Source organism: Saccopteryx leptura, chromosome X, assembly GCF_036850995.1.
Source record: "Saccopteryx leptura isolate mSacLep1 chromosome X, mSacLep1_pri_phased_curated, whole genome shotgun sequence".
Classification (NCBI taxonomy): Eukaryota; Metazoa; Chordata; class Mammalia; order Chiroptera; family Emballonuridae; genus Saccopteryx; species Saccopteryx leptura.
Window position 1 is genome coordinate 5108623 of NC_089516.1, and position 18700 is coordinate 5127322.

The 18700-nt window shown below is 41.9% G+C and overlaps 2 protein-coding genes across 4 annotated transcripts in view; one reads left to right on the forward strand and one right to left on the reverse strand.

The window, feature by feature from the left end:
- Positions 1–18700, reverse strand: part of ARHGAP6 (Rho GTPase activating protein 6) — a 457788-nt gene that overhangs the window by 127162 nt on the left and 311926 nt on the right. The window lies entirely within an intron of this gene.
- Positions 213–17553, forward strand: AMELX (amelogenin X-linked). The gene is made up of 5 exons (XM_066356200.1): positions 213–266; positions 2221–2268; positions 3586–3630; positions 3897–4331; positions 17464–17553. The coding sequence occupies exons 1-5, from the start codon at positions 213–215 to the stop codon at positions 17551–17553; spliced, it is 672 nt and encodes a 223-aa protein (XP_066212297.1).

Below are 18700 nucleotides of genomic sequence, written 5' to 3' on the forward strand. Positions count from 1 at the left end.
CATCTTTATCACCATTGTGACTCCAAGTCAACAACCTGGAAGGACAACTGGAAATTACATATGCATGGAGTACCCGCACAAAGAGTGGCCCCATTCTCTCTACCAATAGTGGACCAATATGGAATCTATGGGTTTTTGGGAGCATGAATTATGTCCACATTTGAGAATAGATAAGAAAAGTGTGTGTTGACATATTTCAGGGCCATTAAGAAATGGGGACCTGGATTCTGTTTGCCTGCCTCCTGGGAGCAGCCTTCGCTATGCCTGTGAGTAAAACACCCCCTTGCATAAGTAAATGTCCAATTTCACAAGCTTGGAGATCAAACTTCCCCAGAGTTGGTAAACCTTAGGGTTTAAAATAGTACTAAGATCAGATGTCCTCAAAAATTTTTGTGTTTAAAAAACACTTTGAAGAGCTTGCTATTAAAAAAAAAAAAAAAGATTCTCAGAGGCCTCCACCAAAGTTTCTGAGTTAGCACAGCTGGGGTGGGGCCTAGAACTCTGCATTTGAATGAGCACTCCAGGAGATTCTGCTAAAACAACAAGCTTGTGACTATCATCACCCATCTCTAGATGGGTGAAACTTTTGGAAGGGACCCTTGAAAGGCCTCCAGAGAAAGAGCTTAAAGCAAATACTACAAAAAATCCCCAATTTCTCACAAGTGTCCAAAGCTCTCCCTGCTCTCCAAACCCCACTTCAGAGAGTAAAACTTCTGTGTTGGACTCCCTTCTAGAACCATCCTTCTGTTCTCAGAGGCCTCATCCCTTTGGGTGCACCGACTAAGCACATGGCTTCTGCACGCTTGTCTGCAATCCTACTGACGCCCACTATATACAGATCTTTTTACATCCAGATATACCAAGGACCAGGTAGTCTGACCCCTTCTCTCTAGACCTGGGTCCAAAAGGCCAGAGAGCTTAGACCACATGAAGGCAAAGTAGAGCCCACCTGCTTTTCAGTGGCATAAAGGGCAGTTGATACAACCAGACACCGGCAAAGCCCGTATATCTGCCTCCTCTCTGGCCCCCAAGGCTGATATTCTGTGCTCTCCTCCCTGAAGGCCTCCAATGTGGCAATTCCTGGTCGCCCGAGGAGCCTGTGCATTATAAATGCAGCCATCTCCACTCCCTAACCCAACACCCGGAGCCTGTGCATTATAAATGCAGCCGTCTCCACTCCCTAACCCAACACCCCTCCTCTCCCAGGGAGGGCAGGCGAAGGCTTACATCAGGGAAGGACAGAAAGCCAGTTCCTTGACTAAAGGAGTTCACACTCAGATGAGAGCAAATTAACCCTTTTATGAAATACAAGCATTTAAAAAGGACAGACCCTCAGCTTGATGTCTGAGGAAGACGTTCTGCCTGATTCTTTCCCCTATCCTTCTCACCCATTCCATGTCAACTAGCACTCTGGAATACAGGCATCAGTCACCTGGCCTGCACTTTGCACATGACAGACAGCCCTGCTTTAGATAACTATTCAGGTTGTTTTTCATTTTAAACTTTGAAATGTTTCTGCTATAAAAACATTGACAGAATGATAAAAAGAATTGGCCTAAAACTTTATCAATCTACTCTTTCATTTTTATGGGGATTTATAATGTTTCCACTTCACTGCACCCATCTTGTTCTCATCTTCATCAATAACTCACATGTAGTTGTTTCTTTTGTTGTCGTTGCATTACTTACTTTGCACACGAATTATGAGACATTTCTTTGATACTTAAGCACCCCTCCGCTTCCTGATCTATAAGGGAAGGTTTGTGAGATGATTCTCTAAGTTGGTATTCTGTAATTGTGTTAAGAGAAGCAAATCTCTTTCCAACATGGAGTGAGTTTCATCAGGAAATGCGATGGTAGGTGGGATAGAGTAGGGGCAATTGACAATACGGATGGAAAGGTGTCCGAAGATCACTGGGAGATAAATGTGCACTGGTCTCCGCCTCCAGGTCTCCCACCATAGGGCTGCAACCCTGGGAAAGTCATTCAGTTATTCTGGATGGCTTTAAAGTAAGAAGGCTCTTCTCCTACACAGTATGCATGTGCAAACTAAAAGTGGACCTCATATATATTCTGCATTATATAGACTTTTTGAAGAAGCTTCAGTCTCTCTTGATGTGAACAATTGCATATTGACTTAATCTCTTCCTCTCTCCCTTTCCCTCTTCTCTCTCCCTTTCCCTCTTTCATTCTCTTCTCTTTCTCCCCTCCCTATAAAAGCTACCACCTCATCCTGGGCACCCTGGTTATATCAACTTCAGCTATGAGGTAATTTTTCTCTTTATTCATTTTGACCATTGTTTGAGTTAACCATGTCCTGGGATCTAGAAGGAAGAGGGTGTTGATTTTTCATTCAGATGTTCCTCAGCCCCACTGTTGCAGCTCCCGCTACTAGCCTCCAGGTTTAAGCCACAATGAGTTGCCTCAGGCCTGCATTGTCCCAGCACACTCCTGCCTGGCCTCTCTGAACGGCCTCTCCGACTCAGTCTCTCCTGCTTATATGGCTCTGAAAGTATCCCCCATGAGCTATCACTCTGGCGGGCTGCGTGCAGGGCAGAATGTAAACTCTGGCTAAACAGGTATCTTCTAGCCTAGCTCCAAAATGTGGGCAACCAGGTAAGAGGTTATTAAAGATTCTTTCCAGCGAGAAAACCCCCGATGCTACGATGTTCAGACTCTATGTATCTCCCTACTTGTCTTTACTGAAAGACCAGTGACCAAGCAGTCTATGAGACAATCTTCAGAGCAAGAAGAAGCTTGAGACTTCTGGAAATTGGGTTGGAGGCTCTCTTCAACCCCATACTAACCATGTGATCTTGGGCAAATCATTTTCTTTCTCCAGAACATTGTTTTCCTCATCTGTAGAAGGGAAATCATTATAATACCCACATTAAAAAAATCATTATAATACCCACACTGTCTGGGGAGCAAAATAGATAAGCAACATAAAAGGTGCTTTGTCAAGTATAACTGTTCAGAAAGCAGTAAAACTCTTATTTCTCTCCTAGGTTCCCATGACAATCTGTGAGTCTATTTACTCATGTAAAGTGAGGGAAAAATAGTAATAAGAATTTGAGGCAAGATTTTCTGTTAAACCTTAAAAGGCTGATGTATTTGACCAGAAAAACTTGTGTTTATAAGATGAGAAACAGTGTTTCTTCCTCCTTTGTTTTTCCACTGTGACATCCCATAAAAATTCTATGATTAATATTATGTCACATTAACTTTTGTTTTGTTTTGCTCTTGCAAAGATGCTCAGGAGCTGTGGAATAAAACAGAATGGCTACTTTTGTCAGCTCAGTCAAGCCCATGGACCTCTTTAACACCCTGAGAGCTTGTCTGTGTGACTGAGGGTGGTGACATGTGCCTCCGAGTCTATGAGAAAACATGAAAAGTGTGTGTGTGTGTGTGGGGGGAAGTGACAGTGTCAAACACACAGGAAGCACCTGGCAACTGTTTGCCCTCCTCTTCCTCCCATAGAATCCATATTTTCAGATTGCCGCTATTGACAGGAGTACATTATTGAATGCATATTTCATGTAACCCTATTAAAACACATGTATTTTAATGTCTCTTTCTTTTAAGGTGCTCACCCCTCTGAAGTGGTACCAGAGCATGATAAGGCAGCCGGTATGTAGATATATTGTTCTTTATTCTCTTAAAATACAAAGCATGTATTTCAATTCCCTTTTAAGTGAAATAACATATCTATGCCACATAAGACACTAACAGGAAGTCTAGTTTCTGAAAGGTCCTATCTATGAACACAGTTAGAAATTCTTGCCCAGGAAAAATGCATAAATATTCAGACTGTCCTAACGACAAAGAACATTGCTACTTCTCCAGTTGGAAGCCAATGGAGCCAATGGTAAACCTGACTCTCTGTTTTTCACCAGTACACTTCCTATGGTTACGAACCCATGGGTGGATGGCTGCACCACCAAATCATTCCCGTGCTGTCCCAGCAGAACCCCCCGAGTCACGCCCTCCAGCCTCATCACCACATCCCCGTGGTGCCAGCTCAGCAGCCCGTGGTCCCCCAGCAACCAATGATGCCAGTTCCTGGCCAACACTCCATGACTCCAACCCAACACCAGCAGCCACACCTCCTTCCGCCCGCCCAGCAGCCCTACCAGCCCCAGCCCGTCCAGCCTGTCCAGCCGCAACCTCAGCACCCTGTCCAGCCCCAGCCGCCCGTGCACCCCATCCAGCCCCTGCCGCCGCAGCCACCTCTGCCTCCGCTGTTCCCCATGCAGCCCCTGCCCCCAATGCTCCCTGACCTGCCTCTGGAAGCTTGGCCAGCGACTGACAAGACCAAGCGGGAAGAAGTGGTGAGTATGCCCCGAGGCCACTGCCACACCTGGGGAAACGGTAAAGCGAACTGGGCCCCTGGAGTTCTAAGTTCTCAAACAGTCCGGGTTCTTCCGTTTCAGAAGCTACAAGTCACAGACTCTATTAGTACAGGCATGTGTTATAACTTGCTATCAGCAACAAGTTTATCTACATGGCTTAGTAATTAGGATCATAGTCTTTACAGCAGGCTTAAATTCTTTAATTTCTACCAGAATATATATTACTACAGCCTGTTAACTTTAAGGACAATAGGAATGTCTGTTCTCCTTATCTTTCAAGTATTAGACTAGCAAAAGTAGGCTAGAATGGCACTGAAGGGTCATTTTGGGGAGTGAGGGGATGCAGATATTTGAAGAGGTAGGTGGGAAATCTCTTTAAATACCTAAAGGAAGATGACCTGTCTAAGGTGGCTTTTACTCTAACTCAGATAAAACTAAACCCGACAGACTGTCAGATGTTTTTTCAGTGCTGGGGTTTTAGAGATTAAATTTTGAGCAAGAAGTTTCCATAATCAAGCATAAAATCTTCTCCCATTACAGAAAGCTCTTCCAAATGAGTGAGAAATAGCCAATAAAATAAATGCCCTTTATCCATATTCATAAACCCCTACTTCTATGTATATGAGATTGTATCATTCTACTGGCTGTATGTATTCAAATGTAATTCTAAGTTCTGAGTGCTGTTGCTAATCTTCTGAGAAGCAGTGAGGTGGGAATGCTGTGGGTGGGGGGCCAGGAGACCTGGGTTCGCGTTAGGCTCTGCTCTCAAAGAGGAGATGGTCTTAAACAACTTGCTGCAAATTTATGGCTGTTTCCCCTTCTTCAAGATAAGTCAGATCATTTTCAAGCCTCTGTTCAAGCACAAAGACCATAGTTTCCCAATAAAAGAAAATTGTAACATATGCCATATACAGCTTCAAAATTATGGAGAATATGGGGCAGTACTCTTGAAAATTGATTGTATCACAAGTAATCTGGTGCTCAGAGTTGATGATTCCAGTCTAAGCTAAATGTTCCCTCTTTGTATAGAAAATACATTTATTTATCTCTTAATAGTTAAAAATACATTTGTTTACCTCGTTATTAATAGTTAAGGCTATGAGCTTCCTAATGTGTTCACACCCTGCCAGAGCTATTTATGAATGGGTGACTTTGGACAGGTAGTTTAAACTTTAAAACTTCTGTGCCACTCTAATAAGTTTAATTAAAAATAAAAATAGGCCCTGGTCGGTTGGCTCAGCAGTAGAGTATTGGCCCGGTGTGTGGAAGTCCTGGGTTTGATTCTCGGCCAGGGCACACAGGAGAAGTACCCATCTGCTTTTCCACCCTTCCCCCTCTCCTTTCTCTCTGTCTCTCTCTTCCCTTCCTGCAGCAGAGGCTCCATTGGAGCATAGTTGGCCTGGGCGCTCAGGATGGCTCCAAGGCCTCCACCTCAGGTGCTAGAATAGCTCCAATTGCAACGGAGCAATGCCCCAGATGGGCAGATCATCGCCCCATGGTGGGCATGCCAGGTAGATCCTGGTTGGGCTCATGCTGGAATCTGTCAGACTGCCTCCCCGCTTCTAACTTCTGAAAAATACAAAAAAAAAATTAAAAAAATAAAAATAAAAAATAAAAATAGAGCAACAAAACCTCCAGTGTAAAAATAGAGTATAAATATTGATAGCTTTGTGAAGTTGTTTTATAAAAAATAAAGTGATGAGGTCAGAGCTTGGCGTGCAGGAAGTATTCAAAAAAAGGTAACAATTGTTATTTTACTATTTAATAACAGTTTTAGGTGTCCTGACGACAGGAGCCTCTCTCCTGGATACCTCATTTCTAATGTCAATGAGATAACCAAGAAACTTTGAAAATTACAGTCAGAGGTATATGGCTGTACATTGTGTTGGCACAACTGAAGTCATACGTGTTATTGTAAATGGTACTCACTAAGAATATTGTAAATTATTTTAATTGTTCCTTTTGCTGTTTTTTTCAGGATTAAAAGATCAGAAAATGAGACAAGAAGTGAAGTAAAGACTTTAGTTGCTTTTAGAATGACACAATGATTTGTGCCTAGAATCACTTTACTTAGGAAATTCTGTAACTAAAAATAAGTACCATTAGCAAACAATAAAACTGTTTTAAAAATTATTCACGTCTTTGTGTTGAATTAAATTTAAGGCCCTGGCCAGTGGGTTCAGTGGTAGAGCATTAGCCTGGTGTGTGGTTGTTCTGGGTTCGATTCCCAGAGTACACAGGAGAAGCAACCATCTGCTTTTCCACCCGTCCTTCTCCCCTCCCCCCCACAGCTATGGCTCGATTGTTTCCAGTGCATTAGTCCCAGATGCTGAGGATGGCTCTGTGGAATCTCTGCCTCAGGCACTAAAAGTAGCTTGGTTGCGAGCATGGCCCCAGATGGGCGGAACATTGACCCTAGATGGAGTTGCTGGGTGGATCCCAGTTAGGGTACATGCTGGAGTCTTGTCTTTCTATCTTCCCTCCTCTCACTTAGAAAGGAATGAATAAAATAAGATAAACAAATTTAAAATTTCATGTCACTGAGAGAACACTTTATAATGGCTAGTCTTGAATAAGAGAGAAACTGTTCATTTATACCTACAAATTGACCATTTTTCAGGGAAACGAGTACTGTATTTTTTTAGAAAAATTTTTAAAATATGCTATCTCAAATATTTTTATTTTTTTCTTTTAAAATTTTTTTATTTATTGAATTTATTGGGGTACAGGTTGCAAGTGTACAACTCAGTAAAACAGCATCTGCACTTCACATCATGCATCCATCGCCCCAATCTTTTTTTTTTTTTTTTTTTGTATTTTTCTGAAGCTGGAAACTGGGAGGCAGTCAGACTCCCGCATGCGCCCGACCGGGATCCACCTGGCACGCCTACCAGGGGGCGATGCTCTGCCCATCTGGGGCGTCGCTCTGTCGCGACCAGAGCCACTCTAGCGCCTGAGGCAGAGGCCATGGAGCCATCCCCAGCGCCCGGGCCATCTCTGCTCCAATGGAGCCCCGGCTGCGGGAGGGGAAAAGAGAGACAGAGAGGAAGGAGAGGGGGAGGGGTGGAGAAGCAGATGGGCGCCTCTCCTGTGTGCCCTGGCCGGGAATCGAACCCCGGACCCCCGCACGCCAGGCCGACGCTCTACCACTGAGCCAACTGGCCAGGGCCCATTGCCCCAGTCTTTTAAAAAAACAGTTTATATGTTAGTAATAATAGTTGATAAAGTAAGAAAATTATAAACATGTACTGTCATTGAACCTAAACCAAATGAAGGAAAGTTTATATGAAGAATTCTTTACATTGAAAAAGATAAACTCTTAAGAAATGCTTATATTACAAAACAAATTAAGACTGGGAACATGGGCTTTATACTTCACACCACGTTAGAAAACAAAATCTGGACTTTTTATCTTATTTAACTGAAAAAGATTTTTTAATGAAATTATGTGATATGAATAATAATCTCCTAAATTTTAAATTATTGAGATAATTACTTTTCTTAAGAAGACTTTGGTGCTTCAAATAATCAATGATTTTGTATATATCATTTCACTTCATAATCTTTAAGATGGCAAGTTCTATTATATAGACTTCAAAATGTTAACAGATGCAGAAAAGGGACTCAGACAAAGATTCCTTTCTCGCTCATCTTTATATTTGAAACCATTTTTCCTCCTCCACCCACACAAAACTATAAACAATGTTTTCAGGGTTCATGTTACACAGCACCCACAGTAACTTTATTCCAGTACTTTTATGATTAAGGCCCCTTAATCATTTTCTGGAATGAATAAACATAACTTTACTGGGAGCATGTGAATATTCAAACAAATAACTTGATTTTTAAAAATTTAGATTCAATACAAAAGAAAGCTTTTACTCAATTTGTATGGTGAAATTCTAACCAATTTAGTCAATATTTATTAATCACCCTCTCGGAAAAGGCACTATCCCATGTCTTAGTGGAAACAATAAGTCGCCATCTATAAGTAATCTAGAATCTACCAAAAGAATAGAATAAGTGCACAATTAATAAGAGAAGGGCTAACAACAGTAACACTGTAACAGAAGTATAGTCAAAATGCTCTGGTGACTATAGTAGACATCATTAGCTCATTATCCAACAGCTTTTCACGCCACTCATTCCCTGTTAGGAAAGCTAGCATTAACCCCAGCATCTGGCCTTCCCTGAGCTCAGGAGAACTGAGGATTGGCTATTTGGGAAAGTCATTAACAAAAAAATTCTCCCTTTATAATAACTCAAGCAATACATATGTGTGTACACACACATAATTCAAATCACATTCGGAATTATAGGTAAAATGTCAGGCTTCAGACTCTAAAGACTAGTCACTATGGAATGAGATATACCACACAAGATAATTTTCACAAGAAACTGAAACTTGTGTATTAAATGTCCAAACATGTTTTAATGTAATCATTCTGATGGTGGTTGTCTATAATGAACATTGTTCTACTGCATTAAACAGTGTATATTAACCATAACATAGCATCTTCTTGATGGTCCAGAATGATACTTATGAACACCCATCAGTGAGGTGTGTTGTTGTTGCCTTGGAAATTCAGAGGTAATAAGGCACTTATGCTTCTTTTAAATTGTTTCGTACAACTCTCTTATTCTGTTTGCTCCTTTCTGCTCTTGGTTATCGGCAATTCTTCTTTTAGTTAACGTGTATTAACATCTTCTAATATGTAGCTTACTTTGTGTGTGTGTGTGTGTGTACAGATAGACATAGATATAGACATAGATATAGATATATAGATATAGATATAGATATATAGATATATATATATAGATAGATAGATAGATAGATAGATAGATAGATAGATAGATATAGATAGATATTCCTAACAAAATAAAAGACATTGGCTTTGGGATTGCTATTCTGAAAGGCCCACAGTCACTTTGAGATTATTTTATTTCTTGATTCTCTAACTGTGACAGATAGCCACAACTGACAAAACTCTGACATGTAGATGTCACCACCTACAGTAACATAACTGATGTACACTGAATGAAACAGCACTGCTGCCTGACCTGTGGTGGCACAGTGGATAGAGCGTTGATCTGAAACACTAAGGTTGCTGGTTGGAAACCCTTGGTTTGCCGGGTCAAGGCACATGTGGTAGTTGGTGTTTCTTGCTCCTCCTCCTTCTCTCTCTCTCTCTCTCTCTCTCCTCTTTAAAATGAATAATTTTTTTAATTGAGCACTGCTAATTCATTAAAACTCAGGCTTAGTCAGTTGTCCAATGTTGCATATATTTGAATCAAATATGGAAAAAAATTATTGGCTATCAATGACCAAGACTCCAAGTCCTGGCTGAAATAAATAGCAATAGTGATCCTAAATGTACTAACAAACCCAAACTTAAACTTAAAGTATTCTTAGATTAATAAAGCAAAAGTAGATTGTTTACAAAGCCGTGCTATGTCTTTGAAATTAAGCGAAAGAGACACATAAGTAAAGCACCTCAAAGAAGTTCTCATCTCAGTCCCATGTTACCAACAAATTTGAAATCTTCTTTGCTCTGCTCTCATTCATTTTTTGTTCATGAGGACTTCTGTAGACATCATTTTTTCCAGAGTGTAAATACATGTCTAGGAATTAGCCTAAGCGAGCCATTCAAATGCATGGAAAGATATGGGCAAAGCGTTGAACACAGCATTATCTGTATCCATGAGAAATTGTATTTCACTTCATTTTCCTGTCTCTCCGAAGGAATACTCTGATAAAAAGGATGCTTTAGAAAAAAAGTTATTAGTGGAGAAAATGTGATACACTAAACTTTAAGATCAACACTGCATATCATTTGGAAACATTATACATGACCATAACATGTAAATAATTGAAACACACACATAAATGTGCAGAGAAAAAACAAGGAAGTAAGGAGGTATAGCTGTTTGCATGAAGATCCAAATCTTCCACAATAAACATAAACTACATTTGCAATCAGAAACAAATTTGATTTTGAAATGTTCATTCTCCCTTTCTCCAGCTTCGTTCTAGACACGCCTCCTTCCTTCAGTTCCTTTTGATGTGAACTTTGGAGCTTGGTGGGCCCCCTTCAGATAAATCCCAAGTACAAATCAGTTTATGTGTGCTTGATTGTTCAGAGAAGGATTTTGACCAAAGAAGGGTGAAGGAAAAGGAGCAATTGGCTTTAGTAGGAACAAAAATGAACAATGCAACCAAACAATTAAGGAGAGATGCGAGTTATACAGTGAAGAACTAGAAACAACACGAACAAAACAAAACAAAGAAATGACCATGAAGGCAGCTCCTGCTGAAATTCTGCTGAAGGTTAACTGGGTTCAAAGAGCAGGCAGGTCAAAAGGAAAACACAATGTCTAAGCCCTAAAACCTTAAAGAGCTGGGGGCTTGCCATGACTTTTCACATTAAATGAGTTTTCTTTTGATTCAAATAATGCCTGAACTACTTGCTGGCTTAAAACTCATCAACTGTGTAATTTTGTTTTGAGGCTGCAACTGGCTAGCATATAATTCTTTCTCTCCTATGCTTAATTACATTGGGTCTGAATCATCTGAAGAGTTCAACCTCAACGAAGAACAGCTCCAATTAAGCAATAAATGTTCACAATTCACTTAATTAAAAGGGCAATGGAAAATGAACTCTAATGATCTAGTTTCCAGAATGTGTTTCTATAACCACCTATCTTGATAGATGCATTGAGGATGGAGGCTCAAAGGATTACTTGGAACTAACCTCCACTTTGTCAGACACATTAATAGTTGCCACATATTCTAAATCAAAATTCAGCTATGCAAGGTGATAATACATTGGGATATTTGAAATCACCAACAGCCTTGCATGAATCCCCATGTGGCTATTCAAAATTAGAAGAATTAAAATGTAATACAATTTACAACTCAGTTCTTTGGTCACACTAAATATGGTTTACATGCTAAAGGCCACATGGGTTAGCGGCTGCCATATTAGACCGCAGAGATAGGGAACATTCCCAGCGCCTCCGAGGGCTTCCCTGGGCAGTGCTGCTCTCTGCACTGCTTCCTGAGGTGGAAGAACAAGCTGTATGAATTCAGAGATTTAAACAACAGATGAAACAAAAACAGATTTGCTGGTTAAAACTGAACATGTCAACTATCCCTAACAGGTCATTGTCCAAGATTCCAGGAACCAGGATCCTGTTTGGGAATTTTTTAAGAACTGCAGAAGTGCCCCTCCCTGCCTCAGGTTGAGTCACACACAACAAAATGCATTTCACGGCCCTGGCCGGTTGGCTCAGCGGTAGAGCGTCGGCCTGGCGTGCGGGGGACCCAGGTTCGATTCCCGGCCAGGGCACACAGGAGAAGCGCCCATTTGCTTCTCCACCCCCCACCCCCTCCTTCCTCTCTGCCTCTTTCTTCCCCTCCCGCAGCCGAGGCTCCATTGGAGCAAAGATGGCCCGGGCGCTGGGAATGGCTCCTTGGCCTCTGCCCCAGGCACTAGAGTGGCTCTGGTGGCGGCAGAGCTATGCCCCGGAGGGGCAGAGCATCGCCCCCTGGTGGGCAGAGCGTCGCCCCTGGTGGGCATGCCGGGTGGATCCCGGTCGGGCGCATGCGGGAGTCTGTCTGACTGTCTCTCCCCATTTCCAGCTTCAGAAAAATTAAAAAAAAAAAATGCATTTCACTCTAGTTTTCATTTAAACAGATGAATCCAGAGCTCAACTAAATGAAATGTTCTGCTTGTAAGAGAAACTTTCAGATCCAAAGGAATGGCCGTTTATTTTCAGACCTCCACATTGCAGGTAGAAGCCTGCGGTGGCCCTTGACCTAGGGTTTCACTGGGAATAAGCCAAAGGGTAAGCTGACAGAAAGATTAAAGTAAGACAATAACGTCATCTCTTATCCAGCCCTGAGGGTGCTTGACTGCCTGAAAATATCAGAAAATATTTACATTCTTTCCTATTTTGTGGTTCAAACCAACGCGCAACAAGGACAAATGGGCGCGCGTGCGCACACACAGAAACATCCCAGTGAGCTTACCTGGAGTAAAAGGACAAGGTGGAGTCATGTGCCATTTGAGTAGCATGACATTTTATATGAAACTTCTCTCCATTCTAACCACTTAGAAACTAAATGGTTAGCATTTCAGTTACCATCAATCACCAAGGCACATTACACTTCTTCCGATATAAAATGCTATCAAGAAAACAAAGGTCAAGTTGCTGATTTTATTTACGAGCAATGTCCTGTCAATCACCTCTCCTCGCAACCTGACACAAAATACTGACTTTTCCCATATATCTGAAGTTGGCTCCTTAGAAGGAAACAATTGCTGAAAATACCAAGATTGCGTTTAAGGCCAAGACTTTAAAAAGAACAAAAAATAGCAAACAACTGTATTAATTTTTTAAAAACATCAAATAGCTCTAACTGTGAATAGCTTAACATGGTAATTACAAGAGAAAAATGATTTCAACCAATTTCTCACATTTCCAGAACAGAACATAGCTGCGTTCCATATTGCTTCAATAAACTAGTCACAGCCTGTTTGTTGTGAAATGCTTGTTAATTGGAGCTTTTACTTTTTGTTTGTAATTTGGCTCATCATTCCTTTTGTCCCCTTTTGGTCTAGAACCTCATCAGCAGGGGTCATTGGCTGACACTCAGTTATTCAAAACCACTTCCCTGCAGGGAAGATCACCCTGGCCTTCTCTGAACTACCTGGCTCATCTAGCAGATAAACAACCCTTGAAGAACGAGACTGGGCTGGGAGCGAGGAGCAGGGAAGAGGTTAAGAGACAAAAGAAATACTCAGTTGGGTCCCAATAAATCATCTGACGCAACAAATCATGTGCAAATCATCTATCAAAAAAAGTCAAGATCAATAAAGCCCCCTTAGAAATAACACTGCCCTATCATCAACAAAAAATAGCCCAGGGGCCTACTTTTTTTATTAATAAAAAAAAAAAGTTTTAAATATCTTCCTCGGAACAGCCAAATCTTGTTTTCTTCTCCAAAGAATTTTCCATGCTTCCAATTTGCTGGTGGAATGTGGGGGCTCTGGGGTCAGAGAAGTGTCCACATCAGGGCCCAGAGGGCTTCCCACTGTGTGCGGCTCCGCAGCCAGGCTGCCTGGGGTCACAGTCATGATCTTTGCTTATCTGCTGTGGAAACTTGGACAAGGTTCCTAGCTTCTCTGGGCCTCAGTTTCCTCCTCTAGAAAATGGAATATCCATCTGAGTCCTTTCCTGTCAACAAGCCCTTGGCTCTGTAGTCCCGCAAAGGGAACATTACACAGTTGAAAACAAGAATGACATAGAATTGGAACAAAACATAGAAAATTTATATGCCAAAGCCTCCAAAGTCAAACACATCTGTCATTTATCATTGTGCCATCTCTGACAGATTGCCACCTGAGCACTTCCCTTATTGATTGCTGCCTTGCAGCATCCCTGCCTCTATGGTCTGACATTCCCAGAAGCTGTTCTTTGCCACCCTCAAGAGTATATCCTCCAGGAGGGTGTGATGGGATACACAAGGCTCACTGAATGCCAGAGCATTAGACCTCTTCCCTCTGAATGTCATCCTTCCCCTCCTTTGTAATGCCTGGTCCCCATTTATCATGACTTTTCAACTCTGATTCTCCTGTCTCCCTGGCATTGGTCACAGCTCAGCTAGTTCCACATTAGAGATTTCCTTATATAAGTGTTTTTATTTTCTAGAGCAGTGATTGTCAACGGCAGCTGTGCCCCCGGGAAACATTTGGCAATGTCTAGAGTCACAGTGGAGGGTGGGGTGGGGGATACAGTGGTACCACTGGTTATTGGTAGGGAGAGACGAAGGATGCTGCTAGTCATCTTGCAATGCACAGGACAGTCCCCACAACAAAGGCTGGTCCAGCCTTGAATGTCAGCACCGCTGAAGGGAGAAACTCTATTCTAGAAAACATGCCAACGTTGAATCAGGCTGTATGTTCAAAAACTAACATACATGAAGAATGAGACTTTGAACAAATCTAGATGTCTGTGTGTATTTTTGAAACAATTAAGAAAGAAAAACCAAGAGTTAAAAATCTTAAAGTTGGTAAACTGGATCTAGGACCTCATTACAGTGGGGGTTTCACTTCCTGCACCAAGTGTATCAGCCAAATCTAAACAGCGTGGGGAGTGACCAGAATGTTAAAGAAACTTTGCCAGATGAAGAGATGGCTGCCCCGGATTAGGTCAGCTGATGGCTCTAAGTCACAGCCACTCTGCAGAAATGGAAATAGTTATTTGTTCCTTATAAATTACTTAAAGGTGAGAGTGATATTTGCTTCTTGAAAGGTGACTTAAAAGTGGTTGTGTTACCTGAATAATGAGGAGAAGAAACATAAGCAGACCATTAGCCATTAGTGGAACTGCTGACTTAGAGCTCGCTCCTTTAGTTTGCCTGGGAAGGGTCCTGTTTGGGGATTTGCTTGAACTTGGCCTGATCATGAGAAATAACTAGTTTTGTCCATAGAGTGGGTAGGGATCTCAGATGCCTTAATTCTCGTGATGTTCAGAACCATCGCTCTCCAACAGTATTATCTGATAAAAAATAAGAAGGTTTTAGCGAAAACACCATTCCCAGAAAGCCTCCGATAACCATGGAGGTCACCTATCTGATGGACCCATGACGCAAAACATCCTATCTGTGCAAATAGCAAACTGCCGACATTCCTCCGAGGAAGATTAAGCCTCTCCTCCTGGCCTCCATCCACCACACATCGGGAAAATGGCTGTATGTAAGCATCAGCTCAATGCCTCCTCGCCTAGGGACTGTCTTGCCCTGGTCCAGCCGGGCCACAGTGCTCAGGGCTCAATGCACCCCGGGATATTGGCGCATGCCTCCATCTCAAGTAACAACTGTTTCTTCTTTGGTCTCCCTGCTAGCTGGCAAGCTCGAGGCTGATTTGGAAAAATACCTGGGAACTGGTTAGTGTTCTTAATATCTGCTCACAGAACCATCATTAGCATTAAAAAGCCATCATATTATAATATACAATTAATGATTATAATAACATCAAACATTTACTGGATTCTTCTTATAGTCTAGGCGTGTTCTAAGCACAGGACATATATCCCTCATTTAATTCTCACAACCTTACAGAGGAAAAGTTGTCTCTAACCTAACTTTACAGATGAGGAATTGTCCACACTTTAAACTTTATAAAGAAATGAAGCACTTCTTAAAACATACACACCCTGGCCTGTTTTTCCTTTTTCTTTACAAGTGCCATTTGAGAGGTAAACTAATTTGTCATCTGCCTCTAGGATCCTAACTAAAACAGCCTGTATCTATTTTTAACAGCAAATACGAATTCAACTGCATCAGTCATGAAACTTGTTTCCTTTTGTCACTTAATTTCTCTGACCTATTTGACCTCCCATGGAAGCACTAAGGTGGTAACTGTAAAACAAAAAATCCTCCAGAACCCCCAACCCAATAACTCCTGTGCCGCTGCGATAAACCAGCACCGACGGGGAGGGGACCTCTGCCCTTACGGGAGTCATCACCACGCAGGGCAGCCCTGCCATGGCAACCGGGAGAAACCCACGCAGCCCAGCCCCGGCTGTGCACCTAACCTTGAACAGCCCTCACTTCTTCCTCGGTTCCAGAAGAGGGACTAAAAACAAATAAATGCAAGTCCGAGTCCTCAGAAGAACGGCAAGGTGCTGTCTCTCTGTCATTGATTCAGGCAGAGAAAGCTACAGTGGGAACTAATGGTGTCTTGTTCGAAACTCCAGGCCTTGGCTCTCCTCTCTATTATCTTCCTTGCTGGTAGCCCACTGAATGCATATTCAACACATAGAAAAGCCATTCAAAGTGGCATTATGAAGTTCACCAGAATGACCAGAACAGGAAGGCTGCTGGTATATTCTTACTGTGATACTGAATCGGAGCTAATTGGCTGGCATACTCTCTGTACCTGGCATTTGACGTCCATATTCAAATATATAAAAAGGTTCAAATATCTCAATAGCTCCTTGCATTGTAGCTTCTATGAATGTTAGCTCCCAAAGCAACACTTAAAACTGGCTCCTTCCACACATCCTGAGTAGGAAAGAATATGTGAATTTGCACAGCTGCATGCAGTAACAAATTCAGGCTCTTCTAGAAGGCTTACACAATGCCATTTTTGCCCCGTAATAATGAACTTGGGTTCAACCTGGGCTCCACAATAATTTTTTAATATAAATTTGAAAATAGGCACAACAGAGCAACTTCAAAATTTCCAAAACATTTCTTTTTAAAGAGAGTTGCAGATTTTTAGAGTACTTATTGAAACTTGCTAAAATGTGCAATTCCTACCAGCAAGATTTACAAAGACAGCTGGAAAATAAACGACGATTTTACTGCCTGTGTGGCTCATTTTTCCACAGATAGAAAGAAATGTCCTTGGTTACCAGTCAGAGGTATCCAGGAGCCTGCTACCACCGCAACCCAGGTTGACTTATTTTATTATTTTTAAATTTTTCATTGAATTTCCGATGCATGGATGGACCTGGTGAGTTGACTTATTTCATAGTTGACTTATTTTATTAGTGTAAATCATCAGAATCATGATATTAAGTCTTTGCTGTCCTTCAAAATGAAAATCATCCAACAGATTGTTAATGTAGGTGATTTAAGAGCAGTAAATTTGCTCCCAAAGCAACTTAGTTTTCAATGAATTAAATACTATATATTTCAATTATTTCACACATATAGTAGCACATGTGTATATGACAAAGAGAGAGAGAAATCTGAAGTGGCCTGTCACACAGCCCAAGGTAATAGATGACAGTCCTGTAGGAAGGCCTATGACTCACCTTCTGAGAGTTAATAAATACTCCCCAAATAAACTAATGTCTAACATGATACTGTCTGCTCCTTTAAGAAACATTTAAGTTAACTTCTACTTGTAGTTCTAAGAAACCAGCAAGTATCTCAGCTCTGTGAACACATTTGTAATATTCTAAGTGAATAATAAGGAAAGACAGATTCTGAGGCTGTTTCTATGAAATCATAAAAACCCGGAACCATAAACAAATAAAGCTTGGGTGTGAGTGGGGGCTTTTCAGACCCCTGGCTCCTGGTGCGTTCCCGCTGCAGGTTCGTCACCTCTCCGTGCTCCTTCCCCGGCACTCGGCGCCCGGATGCACCCTCATGCGAGACAAATCAAGGTCCAAACCGTTCGAGTGAAGTGACTGGCCAAAGAAAATCGATGCATGAAAAAGAAACAAAACAAGACAAAAAGACTGAAAAAATGAAAGCTTAAGATGGTGAAAATGATGCCATCAAAAAGCAGGCAGAGATCCTGCCGAGACCCGGACGGTGTCCCAGTCAGTGTCCCAGAGGGGTCCTGGACAGGCAGCGCAGGTGCTGCTGTCCCGACCTTTCGCACAAACTGAGAGTGAAAAAGAGGCGAAGGTGGGGCCAGAGGGATGTGGGGCAGCACGTTTAGAACCAGATTCAGGAAAGCCAGAGCCTGAAGGCTTTCCATACAGGGGCTTTTTAGCAATTAATCTGGGATTCTTTCCACAATTCATTATTTTTGACCACTGCTGTGTGTTCCAGCACTATGAGGATGTAATTCTTTTTATGCAGTTGCGTACATTTTTCTTTGCCAAATTTAATGTGTTAAATAAATGAATTCATCTAATTAAAAACAATTCGGTTTTTACCAGAGGCCGCAAGCAGGAGAACCGAGGCGTTCCGGTTTTCTGAGCCACATCTGGCTCTGCTGCGTGAAGCGGCCACAGGGAAGAGGCAAACTCCACTCTGCGGTTTCACATCCGTGCCCGCAGTACTTGTAGATGTCATAGAATCTTGACTCTGCATCATATTGAGAGGAAGGCCGATGTCTGCCTTTGTCCTAAGTTATATAGTACCCTATGATCCAGACCCAAGGACAGGCTTAAAAGCAAATGTCCAGCCTTGGTTCTGTCATAGACTAGACAGGGGACCCCACCATAACCTGATCCACTCTCTCTCTTGGTTTCCTAATCTGTTACTGAAAAACACTGCACTAGAAGGCCCATAAGACCTGTGCAACAGTAACAAATAAGCCAATATGCATCTTTAAAGACAAATTGCATCGATTTTAAAATGCTGAGAAAATAGCCAAAAGGAAAAGTGCAGGAGAAATGGCAGACAGCACCGAGATTTACTCTAAGGTTTCAATAAAATATTAATATCTTGACAATATGCCACATTCCAGACACCCTAGATCAAGGCTCTGAACCCTCCTAAAGCAGTGGGCAGAGACATCTTAAGTGTCATTTGAATGATCGGAACTTTGAAGTCGAAAGAGATTCAAGTACTGAAATAAGTGGAGTGAATCCCTCCA

Bases quoted from the DNA above. Each gene is read 5' to 3' on its own strand.
- AMELX (XM_066356200.1), top strand. From the start codon at position 213: ATGGGGACCTGGATTCTGTTTGCCTGCCTCCTGGGAGCAGCCTTCGCT. The intron at 267-2,220 runs GTGAGTAAAACA...TCCCTATAAAAG, and splicing joins GAGCAGCCTTCGCTATGCCT to CTACCACCTCATCCTGGGCA. The intron at 3,631-3,896 runs GTATGTAGATAT...GTTTTTCACCAG, and splicing joins AGAGCATGATAAGGCAGCCG to TACACTTCCTATGGTTACGA.